This window comes from Nylanderia fulva, unplaced genomic scaffold (assembly GCF_048542155.1).
Source record: "Nylanderia fulva isolate GAGA-0341 unplaced genomic scaffold, ASM4854215v1 Scaffold3, whole genome shotgun sequence".
In the NCBI taxonomy this organism is placed as follows: domain Eukaryota; kingdom Metazoa; phylum Arthropoda; class Insecta; order Hymenoptera; family Formicidae; genus Nylanderia; species Nylanderia fulva.
In genome coordinates, this window is record NW_028190368.1 from 6,393,462 (window position 1) to 6,410,979 (window position 17,518).

General features: G+C 26.2%; 1 protein-coding gene across 6 annotated transcripts in view; it reads right to left on the minus strand.

Moving 5' to 3' along the window:
- The window catches only part of LOC114933442 (longitudinals lacking protein, isoforms A/B/D/L), a 246,568-nt gene that overhangs the window by 11,191 nt on the left and 217,859 nt on the right, over positions 1-17,518 (minus strand). The window contains exon 7 of one of the 6 annotated variants that reach the window (XM_085484450.1): positions 4,778-5,124. The exons of the other annotated variants lie outside the window; for them this stretch is intronic. Coding sequence (XP_085340576.1) covers positions 4,793-5,124 — 332 coding nt within the window. The 3' untranslated portion in view covers positions 4,778-4,792. Of the gene's footprint in view, positions 1-4,777; positions 5,125-17,518 lie in introns of those variants that run through there. 6 annotated transcript variants of the gene reach the window in all.

The window sequence follows — 17,518 nt, forward strand, 5'->3', positions numbered from 1 at the left end:
CAACAAAAAAAATATTTGTTGCGAGAAAAAATCGATTATTCTAGATTATATGCTTCAAGTTCATATGTTTGGTCAATTCGTATCGACGGTAGAACATTTTCTTGCAAATTTCGCAATGCCATTTAGGTAGCTTGCCGCACTCCAATCTCTGATGCCGCCGTAGATTATCCATCCATTTATACCCCTTGCCACATTCGCCGCACACGAAATGTTGTTCCTCCGGTGCTGTTGCTTTGCCGCGACTTACGCAATATCGGGTGATACTGGTATTCAGCTTGAATTCGCTAAGCTCTTCCATCAGGATGCCATCTGGAATACGGAAAAGATTCGGTTATTTACGTAAAAATAATAATATAACACATAATTACACGAATACTGTTAATTATATAATTAATCAATATATCACGATAAAAGGTATATGTATATATATATGGTATATATATATATATATATATATATATATATATATATATATATAATACACACACATTCATATTTATCATTATATCCATAAACATAAATAACGCAATCAAAATACGTTTCGATACATACTAATATTATCATTTATTATTATAGATTTATACTTTGATAATAATTCACTTATATCAGTAAACTGAAATTGATTGTTAAATTATCACATCTTTATGATTTCTAAGTTTTTAATTACAGTTTTACTAATTATTGAGTATTATTTGAATACAAATGAAATTAAATCTTCCACATAGTTTATATTATTCACATTTTTTTAATATTATTAAATCTAGTTTTTGTTTAAATGATTTATAATATTCTTCGTTCACATATACTATTGTACATTGAAAGATGTTATGAGGAAGATGATGCTGCAGAGGAGGATGTTACGTGTGTATAGCACAGAAATTCTGCATCGTGTGTTTATTGTATATACATATAGTTACGTGGACATTTGAAAATATAATTATTTCTTTTATTGAAATCGTTAATTAGTTTTGAGCAAAATACAATTGTTGATTTCTACAAAATTTCATATATATGAAATCAGTAACAAAAAAAGATTTAAGATTACAAATTTTATACATTAATTTACTTTATCGGTGCGCTTTATTTCGTACATTCATCTTTTTGCGTGGACGTGTTTTAAATTTTAATATATACTTAACATATATTAATGTTTTTCAAATTTGAAGTCTAAAATTAACTTTGTTAACTAAAAATATTACAGAAAAATATAACTAAAACTATTACAAAAACCAGTAATTTGAGGTGATGTATCCATATCGTGAAATTTAATTACGCTAAGAATTTTTTTTTAATTAAAATCAAATAAAGAGCTAAAAAAATAGTAATTTGATTCAATGCATATGTATACATAAATATATGTTTCCATACATATATTCATATATAATTAAATTAATGATCTGATTTTAATACAAACTTGGATATAACTAAAACTGAAAACACAAAGTTTTGTATAAAAATGCTAGATCTACAATATTCTATATACACAATTATAAGTTTAAAAAAAGGATGCACATATGCTATCTGTCGGGTAAAATTTACCAAGAAGTTGGAACAACCGACCCTTAATGAATTATTACTATCAGGTACTGTAGTTCTATATATACTTAATGACGTCCATTTATCGGTGCACAACATATTTCGAAAAAATGCAGAATTTTTTGCAATATTTAATATATATCAGAAATTAGAATGTTCCCACAATCCTTTTGATAGATTCCTTATTAAATTAATTATATATAATTATTGAATATAATTATTGAAAATATTAACTCTTTGCATCTTCTCAGTTTTTCATTTTACGATTATTTGTAATAAAACTTTAATTGAACAAAATGATAAATACAATATATGTTAAATAGATTTATCAATACTTTTCTTTAAATTTTTTTTAGAAATTGATCAATTCAAACAATTGAATTTATAACATAATAATTAATAATTATGTAATATTATTCAATATTTTATAATATCAGATTGTTCAAATATATTTTTATAAAAAAATGTTAAAAGAAAACTGACACTTTCAATGTTAAATACATATAACATAAAACACAGATTAATCATTATGTATTAATAAAATTAATTGTTTTTATCGCGATAGTAACGTAATTTTTCATGTAATTAAAATAAAAATTTAGCTATTTTATTTATGAAAAGAAATGTGAATTATATAAACATGCGTTTAAAAACATATCTTAATTATTTCTACATTTTTTACATTGCATATATATATATATATATATATATAAAATGAAACTTATTCGAAAAAAGTCTTGCTTTAATAAAAAATGTAAATATAAATTTATATTGCGCACGTAAAGTGTTAAGCACTTCTCAACTTTGATCGGATTATAACTATGTTTTAAATGAGGTTTCATAATCCTCAGTCGGCACATTAGAATGATGCACCAATATATGATCCTTAAGTCTATCCCGTCTGTAGAATTTCTTCGAACAAAACGCGCATTCCATCTTCGCCTCTTTATTACCGCATTGCAATTGATGACGACGTAAACTGCTATTATATGTATATTGATTTCCACATAAATTACATTTAAATATTTGACGCCTGATCGAATCGTTCGCGTTCGCATGAAATAATGTAGGTTCATTGAGGCTTCTCATTTTAAAAGGGTCATTAATCGGCATATTTTCGAAGTTATGGGAAGTCATGCTCCATATGTTGCTCACTTTGAATCCTGTCAACATAAAATAAAAGTTAGCGAAAATTATTATAAATCATTTTGCGACTTTACTAAACATAGTCATCGTGCTTTTTGATTAAAAAAACGCGATAGCACGGACTCAAATTTAAATAAAATATAGTTTTCTATTAATTGGATTTTTATTTAATATTTTAGTAATTATTAGGCTATTAAAATTTAATGGAGAAGGAAATAGGATTTGGTATTATAGCAGAATGATTTCGAAATGCAATCACATATAAAAAAAATTAAAACAATACTGCGTATAAAATATAAAAATGTTTATTAAATTGGATCAGTTTTAAATATATGTATAAAAAAAATATTGCTTGGTAACAGAACTGAATTGATTATATGTAAAATATTCGTTATTAAAAGTTACGTATATAATTTTTTCTAAAAATGTAATTTTCAATAAACAATGACAATATATTGTCCATTCCTATAAGCGCATGATATTATTTAAGCAATATTCTAGGCGTATTCTTAGAATATTAAATATTCTAAAAATACGCCTAGAATATTGCTTAAATATTAAATAATATCATGCGCTTATAGGGATATATTTTCATAAATACAAATGCTGTTATCTGTCAAAAAAATTAAAAGAGCAAAAGAGAGTCAAAAAGAATATATTTTTTCTGTTAGTTGCGTAATTGATTTTAATATAATTGAATAATTATATATTTGAATAGTCAATTTTATTTGAAATAAAGATCGACTAATTTCTGACTTATTGTTAATTATAAATTTTCTAAGATGTCATCTAATTATAAAGCTAAAAACAATAATATGTAGTATTGTTTTTTTCCTCATATATTTTTCCTATATTTAGAAAAGAATATGAAAACAAGATTAAAATATATTAAAAAATTAAAAAATAATTAAATGTGCACTTTTTATGAGATAATACTTGATAAGAGAACTAAAGCTCGATATCAGGCTCATCAAGCTCTCAAATAAGTAAATACTAAAACTCAAATTAAAATACGGCATAACGAAGATGTAATAATTATGCAGTTTAAAATAGATGTGAAATTAATTACACTTAGTTTAAAATACATATTTACATTCTTCTTACTCGTTACTTACAGCACTTTTATGGTCAACAAACGTTGTATGTGTGCTATATTTCATTATTAGTTTTTTAATTTATATTTTTGTACAAAAATATAATCACCAATCGTGCATAAAGAATATTATGACGTGAAGGTAAAATTCAACACGAGCACGTGTTTAAACAGTTTTATATTTTTAGTATGTATATATAATACATGAATATATTACGCGCATTTAATGTATTGCACGTGCGAAACATTATAAGCTAAAATTTTATTATATAATAAAAAATAAGAAATATATTTGCATCATTTATCATCGAAGTTTATGAAATAGAAAGCATTGATATCTGTCTGTGTCAAAATAATGATATTTAATTTAATTTATAGATAACAATAATTGATTATATTTTACATTTTTGACTACATTTTTTATGACTAAATTACATAAATAATAAGAGATTAAATACATTGTAAATGCAACACATTCATCATAAATATGCATATATTAATCGTAAAAGTAGGTATATATGCGTAATGCATGTTTCTCGCAAAAAAACTATTATCACTTTTGTCCATACTGCAAGAGAGAACATACACATGTGCATTCACACATCCATTCTTGCTGATAATAGAAAGTACAATAAATATGTATATATATATATATGATATTTACATAAATTAAAAATAAAAATATCTTTGCGCGCAGAAAAATGAAAATGTCAAAGCTTTGTGAAAATTTAGAGAGCTTTTCGTATTTTTGTCTTGTTCGGCATTTATAATCTAAACTAAACTCATGAATTTCCTAAAAATGCTATATACTTTTTACAGTCTTCTAAATTGAAGATAAAAATCTCAGGATGCATGCTCATCTTATGTTATATATATTTTACATAGAGCTTAGTCACAAGTGCTTTGAAAGAATGTTAGTACGGATGTCTTCGTTGAATGTAAATTTGATTACATATTATTCACCGATTATCGCTTGTTATCGATCGCTTTCATTCTTTCGCATCATTAGCGATGTCTTTAATCATAGCGATCCTTTTTTAGCATCGTAGGGGAATTTCTTCTCTCGCAGCCGACGACATGCGCGTTTAAAACGAATCTGTGTTTGAATCTGCGACCGCAGATAGGGCATACTTCGCAAGGCACGACGCCGCACTCGAGCCGCTTGTGTCGGCTCAAGGAGGTCGTGGCCTTATAGGTTTTTCCACACCTGTTGCACTCGTATTTAATGCCGTCCGTGCTCTTCTTTCGAGAAGCCCTGGCTGTAGAAGTCTTGTATGTCTCATCGAATCGCTGTTGATTCCAGGACAACTCGCTGTTGTCATGCGATAGTAACATAGAAGCCAGCACACCTGAAACGAGAGGACAACGTGTGGTTAGACGACGCACTTCGCGATTTATTTGACGCTACTCTCCGAATTGTGATTAGACATTCAATTAAATGATTCTCCAGTTAAAAACGTGCTAGTGGAAAGCATAGGTTGAAATACTATTCAATCATCTTTTTTATCTTTAAGGCTCCTGGAAACTCGCCGGATTATAGTTCTGTTTCTTTCTCTAAGCGAGAAATGACAGCCCGAAAGATTCTTGCGACGTACAGCGTTATTTTTCATTTTAGTGCAGTGTTTTTGTGTTTAAAATAATTGTCGTTGTTAAAGTATACCGAAGACTCTCATTTTGGCATAATTTAATATGTGAAAGCAAATATTAATTTTTTTTCGATACCTGTCAAACAGCTGGTGTTCGTCCTTGTGGTTAGGCTCAATTTAATTTGACATATACATGTCATTTATTGATAACCCAAGTAAAAAGAGAGATTTCAGTATATTTTACAAGTGTGTTCTATCCATTTCAACCGATATTTTATTAAAAACATTTTTATTTTCACATACGTCGCAAGAATTTTTATGATATATTTTCTCGCTTCTGACGTCATAAATCCAAGATGGTCGCGGTGAGTATCCAGGAGCCTTAATAGACTTCCGATGAGGAAGTCATTAAAGATGCAATATTGATTATCACGCCATTAACTTCTCTGTAATATAATTAAGAATTATTTGAAAAATCACGATTATGCAAACGAATAAAACCTAATTACGAAAGTTTTATTTCATTATCGGAAAATCTATTTACTTTTATTGCTAAAAAAATATTTCTAAAAGTTATTAAAAATATTAATACATCATAAAATATAGGATAAAAGAAATTTATAATATGCCAAGAATTAAAAAAAGAATTATGGATTATTTATCATTTAATTCCGAATACTTTGATGAAATACATTGAAGATTATTTATCGATTCGTTTATTATTATCAGCGTTTGGCAAGCATTGCAGTGCTTAAGTTCGTGCAGTTAGAATTTTTAATTAGAAAATAAAACTGATTGAAAATTGCGCACGAGCACAAGTGAAATTTAATTTCCATAAGCTGAGAAAAAAATGTTGATAAAATTACTAACGCAAAAAAGATAATTTAAAAAGAAAGAAAAATGTAAAAAAGAAGATAAAAATAAAAGAGTAACAGGCAAGCTATAAATTTTTGTGCGAATTAAATATCGTAATTTTTTGTTATTACACTTTTTAAATATTATTTTAATAAGTATATAGACATCAAAAAAGTAAAAAGGAAAAATCATTCGAATAAATAGAAGTAGGGTATTTTTATTGTAATGTTTTGATCTTTGGGCAATTTATTAATAAAATACATTTAACTAACAAAGAGCATAGTAAGGTTGGTACTTTAGTTTGTAAATTCTTTTTTCTTATACAACGAGAAGTAGAAATGTCAGTATCCCATATTTTTCGACAATTTATCACATCTTTTAAAAATAGTGTCAGTCTATATGTTTACATAAACATATTATATATAATTGAATTACAAATACAAAATCTTTTTTTCTTCAGTGTCTAATTTTAAATACTTATACAATTATATAAAAATACAGTTTATAATTCTACGTTGAGTTTTATGCAGTAATAAGAATTATTTAATATTTAACTATAATATTTTTACATGCAACAAGAATAAGAAATATTTAATTAAATTATATGCTTAAAATTCTTTTTTTAAAACGCAACGCATAATAGTTTAATATTGCAAAACAATAAAACAGCGCAAAATATATTTTATTTCCATATATAAATATTTATGTATATATACATTTTATATATAAATATTTATAAATATATATAAATATTTATAAATATATATAAATATTTATATATGAATATATTAAAAAAGTCTTTTCACTGTGCTACTTTGAAGGATTCAAATTGTAGCAAGATGTATGTATTTTATAATCAATTATCTATGTTCAAGCGTGTTATTTCGTAATAATATACATTTTTTTAATTAATTTGAAGATTGTTATAAACTTATTATTATTTTGCAACAATCATAATATAGGAAAAAACTATAAATAGTTAATTCAGAATTAACGCAACTTTCTATAACACAATTTTATCTGAATGATAAATATATTTCTTTCGAAATAAAGAAGCATTAATTCTGCGAATCGTTACGTAGTCTTTGTGTCATCTCGAAATTCGATATTCGTCTAAAACATTTCTTTCAGTGATCTCTTTTTTCTACATGACGCTAAATGATGAGTTAGCATGAATCTATATGTGAATTTTTTCCTGCATATCTGGCATTCGTGTTTGGGCTCGACGCCGCATTCCGATCTCTGATGTCTTCGTAAGGACGTTTCTAATTGATAACTCTTGCCGCATCTCGTACATTTGTAAATAACTGGTTTTTTCGTGTACTTCAACTTCTCTATATTCTTCACGATTAGTCTCGGGACTGAAATGGAAAAGAGAAAAGCGTAAAAGATTAAAAAAAATTATTACTAACAATCTAATATATATATATATATATATATATATATATATATATATATATAAAGAAAATGTTAATGACTCTTTAATTAATTGTAAGATATCAGACAAGTGAAAAAATTTACGCTTTCTAAATAAAAACTAATATATTATAGAAGATTTATTTAAACTAATTTTTTTCATAAATATTGCTTGAAAAATATATGACAGATATTTATTACAATTTTAATTTTCTTACACATAGAGGTATAATAATATTAATAGATATATAATAATAATGATAATTATAATGTGACTGAATATAACTGACAATGAGTGATTCGAATAAATGAATTATTGTTTTTTTAAATTTCTGCAAATTTGATAATAAATAGTCTTGAAAAACTAATTCTAACAAAGATTCAGTTACATTAATATATACAATTATAAGTCTAATACTTAAAAATCTTTCTCTTTTTAAATTATAGCTTCGGCTAAAGCATATATAAATTTAATAAATCACAATTAATTCAAAATTACCAATCTATAAGCATTAAATTCTTTATCTTATTTTTTAAATAAAAAATCTCAAAAAATTGTGTTTTTGTGTTATTATCTTCTTAAAATAAAGCTTTATATACTCGTATATATATAGTTTAATAACAAGAAAGGAATACAAGCAAATAAATTCAATAATAATTAATACATTTATATATAAGTATATATTTATTTCAATAAAATAAGAACCATCAATTTATTTTTTCATACAAAAATTGTTTTTCTTTTCGTGATATCTTAAAAATAGAAAAACATGTAACCTCACAAATATTTAATTTTTTTTACTTTTGACCAATATATAATGCAAATAAGTGTTATATAATAATTATCTATATAACAAAGATGTATGAGAAAGTGCAAAATATTTCTTAAGTGGAAATATATTTAAATTACTACATGAAATATGCATGTTTAATTAAAAAGAACATATATATATATATATATATATATGTGTGTGTGTGTGTGTGTGTGTGTGTGTGTGTGTGTGTGTATACACACATTTATTATAACATCAAATGTTATTTACGTGACGCATCTTTGTTATCTGATTGTGAGAAAAAATATATTTGTCAAAATTTTTGGATTATAAAGAATTTATCTTGTTTTTTGTTAGGATGATAATATATATTGCATTTTATCTTCTCTATATAATATAATAAAATAAGATATATATATAATAAAAAAATAAAATATTTTGTTTAACGAAAATTTAATATAAGCGTTCGCGCACGTTCAAAAATTTGTTACGTTTGTGTGATTTGTTATTCATATGTCTCTGTAAATGGTACTTCCGTTTGTAGGCCTTATTGCATATCAGACAAACAAAATTGCGACTTAAACACTCTTTGCGTTGTAGTACTTGAATTCCATCTTCGTAATCTCTTCGGCAGTTTGGAAAAACCATCCAATTTTCCTCGTCCCCTGAAAGTGACAGTAACTTCCGGTTAGTAAGACTTACAAATGAGATATATGTACATATATCTATAGATGCAAAAAATTGAGATTTTGAAGTATTTATTAAACATTAAGTATGTTATTGATTGTGAATTTGTGAATATAAAAAGCATCTTAGATCTGTTTCTATTGCAAAGGTTCCTGAATACTCATTGCATCTTGAGTTGATGACGTCAAAAGTGAAAAAATATATCATGAAACTTCTTGCGACTTACATTAAAATAAAAATGTTTGTCAATAAAATAGTGTTTAAAATTGATAAAACAGACCTGTAAAATATACCGAAAATTCTCCTTTTATTTTAATAATTTATATATATTGAATTGAATTGAGCCTAACCAAATACGAAAATCAGCTGTTTGACAGGTATTAAAATTAAATAAATATTTGCTTTCACATATTAAATTATGTCAAAATGGTTTTCGGTATATTTTAACACCACGACAATTATTTGAAACATAAAAACACTGCAATAAAATGAAAAATAACGCTGTAAGTCGCAAGACTAATTTAGTTTGCTAAAATAACATATATGGTTATTTTTAATAAACAAAATGATATTATTTATTAATTATATTATTTTTGTATATTATTGTACATCTTTTGTTGATAAAATAATATAGAGATTCTTATTTCTACTGTTTTGAATTAAGTCGTCACTGTCAACACGGACTTGGCAATCGAGTATGCAGGAGCCTTAAAAAATAACAATTGACGGGTTTATGTTCTGAGAACATCTACCACATATCTATACTGAAATTTTTTTGTCACAAAAATATATATATAATATAATAAAATATATGCATGTAAAAAATATAACGCAGAAATTAGCCTTTGGGTATATGACACCAATAGGATATAAACGGGAAAAAGTGCTTATAAGATGTTTTTGAAATATATTTTATTTACAATTGTTTAATGCCGTAACGCCTTCACTTTTTACATTCTCATTTATTAAACAATAATTAAACACAAAAAACAAATATAAATATTATCAATAATTATATCTTCAAAATAACTTCGATGAGTTTTCTAAAGACAGAAAATTTTGCTGATATATTCATATTTACAACAGAACTTCTAATTCTAAAATATAAAGATTAACGGAGAGATTAAGTTGGGAACAATCGTCAAAGAAATAAAAAAGCTATTGTGTTTTTCAAAAAAAATGATAATGTTAAAGAAATATTATATCTGATAAAAATATATTATGCAATGTGTGATCAGTGATGGGTAAGATACATTTAAAATGTATCTCGATACAGATACAGATACATGTAAAAAAATATATCTAGATGCAGATATAGATACACAAATTAAAATGTATATACATAGATACAGATACTCAGATACTTTAAAAATATCTCAGATACATATCAGATACTTTTAAACTATATTTTATCATAATAATGGTAATATGCACAAAACGTACTGAATAATTCTTTTATCTTTATTAATATTTTTGTTTATATTACGACTTTATTTGTTAGTCTTAACACGTGAAAAATGCCTCAAAGATATCGTCACTCAAATTATTTCGTCATGGTACTAAAAAAATTGACCAATGCTTAATAATAGCTCAACCGATGTTGATGACGTTATGTTGATAACTTGCAGTTTCGATTTTTTAATAATTTAAAGAATTGGAGTATTCAAAAAAATATGTGAAAATGTATCTGCAAATGTATCTGAAAAAAGCAATTCAGATACTATGTTTTGTATCTAGATACAGATATAGATACTTCAATTCGAATATATCTCAGATACAGACTCAGAAACACAAAATGTATCTAGATACTGTATCTAGATACATGTATCTAGATACTACCCAACACTGTGTGTGATATATATTTCAACAAACACATTTATCACAAATATAAAAAAGACAGAAAAGGTACGTTCTAGACTGAAATATAGTTCAATCTTTCGTCAATATAAGAAAATATGAGAAAAAAACTGTTCTCTCGTATTGCTTGCTTTACGACTGATCGATAAGTTCGTGATTCGGTCATATATTAATATAATGAATCAATCTGGCATGTGACTGCCATCGGTGTTTGTGCTTAAATTTCCTTCCGCAAATCGGACACTCGAAGGCAGGATCCTTTCCGCATTCGACTCGTAGGTGTTTCTTCAATGAATCCCGCCATACGTACCGCTTGCCACATCGATAACAAGACCAGGACTTCAGAGAAGAAACTGAAAAAAGAGAGCAGCGATCATTAAATTGTTTGCTCGATTCGCTTTTCTTGATCGTAACATCGAAAGCGCGCGTCACAATAATTGCTACCTCGATTTAATGCATCTCGTTGTTCGAGGAGCTGATCTTAAATCATTATGCTGAATAATTGATATTTTTGCACGTCACTTTCTTGGATAAATGTTATCGAAAGGATATTGGATTCCCTCCTTTATTGTCTGATATGCAATATTATGTAAAAATACTTTATTTATACATTACTGATTACCTTGTTTCAAATATTGTCACATATAATTCCTGTAAGAAAGAAAGAAAGAAAATTCTGCACAAGATAAAATTACAGAGCACATCGACAATCTTTAAAAAACAATTTTTTAAGCATGAGTAAACAGAATCAGGACAAATTCAAGTCTTTCGTCGAGTTCATCGAACTAATAAAAAAAACATTCCAATATGCAATACTACAAAATCGTTTACAATTGTGTGAAATGCGTGTTATATCATGGGCGCTTTAAACGCTTCGAAACATTTTTAAAAAATAATTTTACAACATCAAAAATCCAATATAAAAATTATTTGATAAACGATCTCTGCGTGTACATTACAATTTTATTATAACTATATAACGAAAAATAAGCTGCAATATATATATTTACTATTTTGGTTACAATTTTTCTTTCCTAACAATTCTTTCATTGCTAACATCAGTAATTAAAAGGAAGTATATATATTTTACGACCATAAAAATAGAAATATATAATATGTTTAATATATTATATATTTTTTAAAAAACCGAGATTACTAAAAGATAGCGTCACTTTCTCTGCTATAATGATATATACATCAGTTTGGAAGTAGCAATAAAAGAAAAATATATATTCCACTAATAAATTAATAACGATTGAAACAATGTGTTTTATTAATAAATTTTAAGAAGTATCTACGTTAGGAGATTAATAAATTACATACACAAATACAAAATCAAAGAAACTTTATAGAGTATTCTAGAAATCCAAATATATAATACTGACATATAAATTTGTCTATAAGTTACTACATCTAATATATTAGTAACTGTAAAATTTAATAACACGCAGAATTGCAAAAATCGCTTATTTCGCGTCTTATTACAAAATATAGATTTTCTTATAAAGCTCTGTTTTTCTCTTATTTAATCATTAAGTATAATACAAACACGACTTGAGATACGATTTCGTGTTTCTGCTGCTCCGCTGAAATGTACTTTTTCGTATAAGCTCTCTACATTACGTGAAAGTATATGTATGCGAAGCGATCATGTCATCGAGGAGTCCTATGTGCAATTCTTTCGGCGAAATTTCTCGCGCGTTACAATTTAATGCTGTGCATGCATTTCGCGTGCGATTGCCAGCGATGTTTGTGCTTGAACTTCCTGCCACAGACGGGACATTTGAAGGTCGGCTCTTTGCCGCATTCCAGTCGTATGTGATTCCTCAAAGAGCCATGCCATAGGTAGCGCTTACCGCATTGTACGCAGTTCCACGTCTTCCGTCCTAGACAGACTGAAAAAGAGAAGAAAAATTTGCATAATATTTAAGAAAGCCTGAAAACCATAAGTTGCATAAGTCGCCATTTTTTACGCTACCAAACCAAATGCCGCGTTCATCGAACAACATTAACGAGATATGACGATCGTATGTTACGATCGTAATCTACTGTGAGTCATGCTTTCTTTAAGTGACATTTTTTTAGCTAAGAAATTTGTATACATTCATATTTTTTTATTTACTTTTTTTAGCTAGAGCTGTCATATTTAATTGCAATTTGTTTTTTAAATCCATCTAACGCTATATATATATATATATATATATCCAGACATTAAAGTTCTAAAATTTATATTTGTGTACTAAAATGCTAGAAAGAAAAAAATATATTTATGTAAAAATTAAATTTGCATATTTTTTGAGAAGATTCTATATGTATAAACACCATATGTAATCATATGTGAAGTAATAAACATATGTTCGTCAAGTAGTTTTGAAAAGATTGAAAGCGATGATTGTTCGGTTTCGTTTACTAAATGATAATATGCCGAACAATCTGTAGTGAAACGTTCTTCAATAATTAAGTGTCATGGGATTCATTAAAAGATAACTTTTATTCATGAATATAGAATTGAATATTTATTAATTGGCAAAATATATGTACATGTTTATATTACAATGTAATAGAATGTCGAACGGTTTATGAACATTCTTGAATCAAATCCGATCCTTGTCATTTATCGTTGTCGTAGTTTCATCGCGTGTATGTTCGTTGTAAGATGCGACTTTAATCTGTGTTTGTACTTGAACTTCTTGCTGCAAAGAACACAGCTGTACTTGGGCTCTTTGCCGCAAAGTCGTAGATGGTCGAGTAATGAAGATTTTCGGGCGTAGATCTTGTCACATAGCTTGCACCGAAACGCTATCACAGTCATAGTTCCATCTGAAAGATAAATAATAAATGGTGCGTGCGTGCATTTTACATCAGTAAAGTCAATTTTCTTCATCAATTTTTTGTACTCTACAAAAAAAGGACAGCATTGTAATATAAATTACATAATAACAAAACCAGCAATATTATTATTTTTTTAAGATTATCAACTCTGATGAATTAATGTGATTCACGCAAGAATCTTAGTCACAACTAAGAGAAAATTGCAATAATGAATATATACGTACACGAATACGTATTTTATATTAGCAGCAATCATAAAAGGACGAAAAGTTATTGTAACAAAAAGATAATACATTGCACTAATATTTTATTGCTATTTATTACTTATTACAAACATAATATAATATTAATTTTAATATGTATCTTAAATTTTTGTTTTTTTTTTTTAAATTTCAATTTGTTGCATATACTTTTTTATACACTTGGCATGTGTTTTATTTTTAGAAAGTTTTTTTATATATATATTACATGTATCATATATGTTGTTTGATCTGCACATATCTTGAAATTTGCATACTTATTCATTGCTTTTTTCAATTTATCATATAATAACATAAAAAGGGCAAATAAAGTATTAAGAAATTGTTATTAATATATTAATCTAGGAATTAGTTACGCGGTATACCCCCCCTCCTCCGCACGTTCAATTATTGTTTTAATTTCGCCATTATTCATGCTGTATTCTGTCACACTCAAACATACACATGCAAGAAATTAATTAAAGATTAATTAAAAATTAATTAAATAAATTAGATTTTTTAATTATCGAAGAATATTATGTAAATTTTATGATTTTATGTACAAATGTATCATACAACAGAATTTCGCATAGAAAAATGCTGAAATTTATTAGCTGTCATTTTTTAATGCATGCAGTTATTGAGAAAACAAAAATTGTGTTGAAAAAAGGAAAATGTGCAATTTATAATAAATATAAATAAAATGTTTGTACACCAGCTTATTATTTTATTGATAAAAAATATTGAAAAAAAGTGCTAATAATCACATAAACAACTAATGATAAATATTTTTAAAGAGTGCACTATTTGAATTTATTGTAGAAAATTCTATTCTTTTACGAAAACTTTTTCTATCATGTTATTTTTAATGTCATTGACAATCCTTTTAATGAGTTTGCCATTAAATCTGGCACCGTCGAAAATATTTATCATTAGTTTATGTGAGTTTATGCGATTATTAGCACTTTTTTTATTATTTTTTATCAACAAAATAAACTGGTATACGAACATTTTATATCTATTAAAAACTGCATTTTTTTTTCAACATAATTTTTGTTTTCTCAATAACTGCATGCATTTAAATATGACAGCTGATTAGTTTCAGCATTTTTCTATGGAACATCCTGTATGTGTTAGTTGAAATAATATTTGTACATGAATCTTTTGCTGTAAAACGCATATTTAAACTCTGCCACATGCAGATGAGTATACAATGATTTCCGAGTTCTTATGTTGCAAGCCCGGCCACAAAAACTGAAAAACACTGTTATTAGATCCATTTCATCTGAAAGATAAAATCATATGAATGTATCATGCATATAGGAAACGTGAAATCCGTGCAACATTATTTACAACAAAATAAATTAAGAAAATTTTACTTTATCATTTGTATTTAATCAGTTAAGTCCAATAGTTTTATTGAATTGAACGATAATGTTTATTTTATTAAATTATTTTATGTAGCCAATGCAGCACATCAATTTTGAATCAAAATTAAATTCAGAAATAGGGATTCGGGAAAATGGGATTATAATTTCTCTTCAGATGTGATAGATTATTGGAATGTCATTTCTCAGTGTTTTTATTTCTATTTATATATGTATTAAATTAATCTCTTTGTACATGAGGTCTGCCTCATCGTCTGTAAATATAAAAAAACATTGATCCGCTTTGTTTTTCATTAAACATATTTATGAATCGCTTTATGATGTTTCATGAGATGATGTTTGTGTTTAAATTTTCTGCCGCAAACGCTGCAGGCGAAACGTGGTTCAATACCGCACTCCATTCGTTTATGTAGACTTAATGATTCTCTCCATTTGTACGTCTTGCCACATGTGTTGCAGGGGTATAAGGATATCGAGCGCAACATCTGTAGGCCTGAAACATATATGCAACAATCTTGTTTTCATTGATATCGGGCTAACCGTGGATTTCAGCGTCGATGGCGTGCATGCTAGAAAATCCGTCATCTGAGAAAATTAGATCTCTAGATTTCTGTGTAGTCTGGCAACATTTCTAATCTCGATCTTCTCCTCAAAATCAACCGCAATTTGTCATAAATGAAAGATTAATCTGAGTAATTTCGCGCGCTCATGCGCGGCGATTCTGTATTCTATTTACCTTTATTTTTATAAAATCGTATTATTGAAAATCTTTATTAATATATTGATACTGAACAGCAAGTACGATATATAATTTTCGGCATGATATCGGCATTAAGCATTCAGTTATATACATATATGCATAAGAAAATTTCATAATAATAGTCTCGGTATTGATATGGACATAAAAAATTAAAAAATTGTTAACAGAAATATTATTTATAATATTTAAATATTTTTCTCTCGTTTTTTCATATAATAAATGAAATAAAAGTTGATTGCTGCGAATATCAGTATGCCATCGAGTCACATGTACAATATATATATAATCATACTTTTCTATACTATCGCTATCAGTACTATCTTAAAATTCGCAATTTATATATGGATACATTATTTTTTTAATGGTTATTTAATTTTCGGCGAAATTTTATAAATTATTAATTGATTTGTGTTAATACATTCAACAATATATAACAGTCAATATTATTCAAAAATATATATATGTATATATATCGGAATACGCGTAGTTCGATGATATGTGTATATATCTGCTTTTCTAGCAAAGCATGACTTTTATTTTGATTATTATATAAAATTAAGTGTAGAAAAGAAAAATACAAGAAAAATATTAATTAACGATATTTTAAATATTAATTTTTAATTCCTGTGTAATATAGATAATAGTGAGATGTTAATTACAAACAAATATGTAGAGTGAAATTATCAGTAAATATTCATCAAAATTTTATTCAAATTTATGATTGTTGTGTTACAACAAAGTCAGACTAAATGGTTCAATATCACGTTAATATTTTACACACATAAATATATATGTTGTACGTGAAATATTCTTAATTTTGAATATTATTTCATACAAATAAATATAAAATTTTTGTAATTATGAGTATATTTTGCACTATAAAAAAATATCGCCAGTCATAAAAAAAATCGAGAAAAAAAGTAATTCTTTATATAACATTTAAAAACATAGAATAAGTATTTTTGAAGTTTTTATGAAATGTTTAATACAAGAAAACTCATTTTAAAAGTTTATGTTTAGAAAATATTCAAACTTGTTATATGTACCTATATGTATATATATATATATATACATACAGAGAAATATACAATACATTACATACAATCTATATAATGTATATATAATACATATATGTATATATGTATAATTGTTATGCGTATACATATAAATACATATATAAATACATATATATACACATACACACAAATTAATAACGAAAAAATAATCTTCCAAATTTTAAATTTTTATCATAAAATTTGTGCTTCAAAAATAACTTATGTTTTTAAGAATATAAATAAATTTTGGTTGTATTATAATACTGCTACATTTTTATAAAATAAAATAACTCAT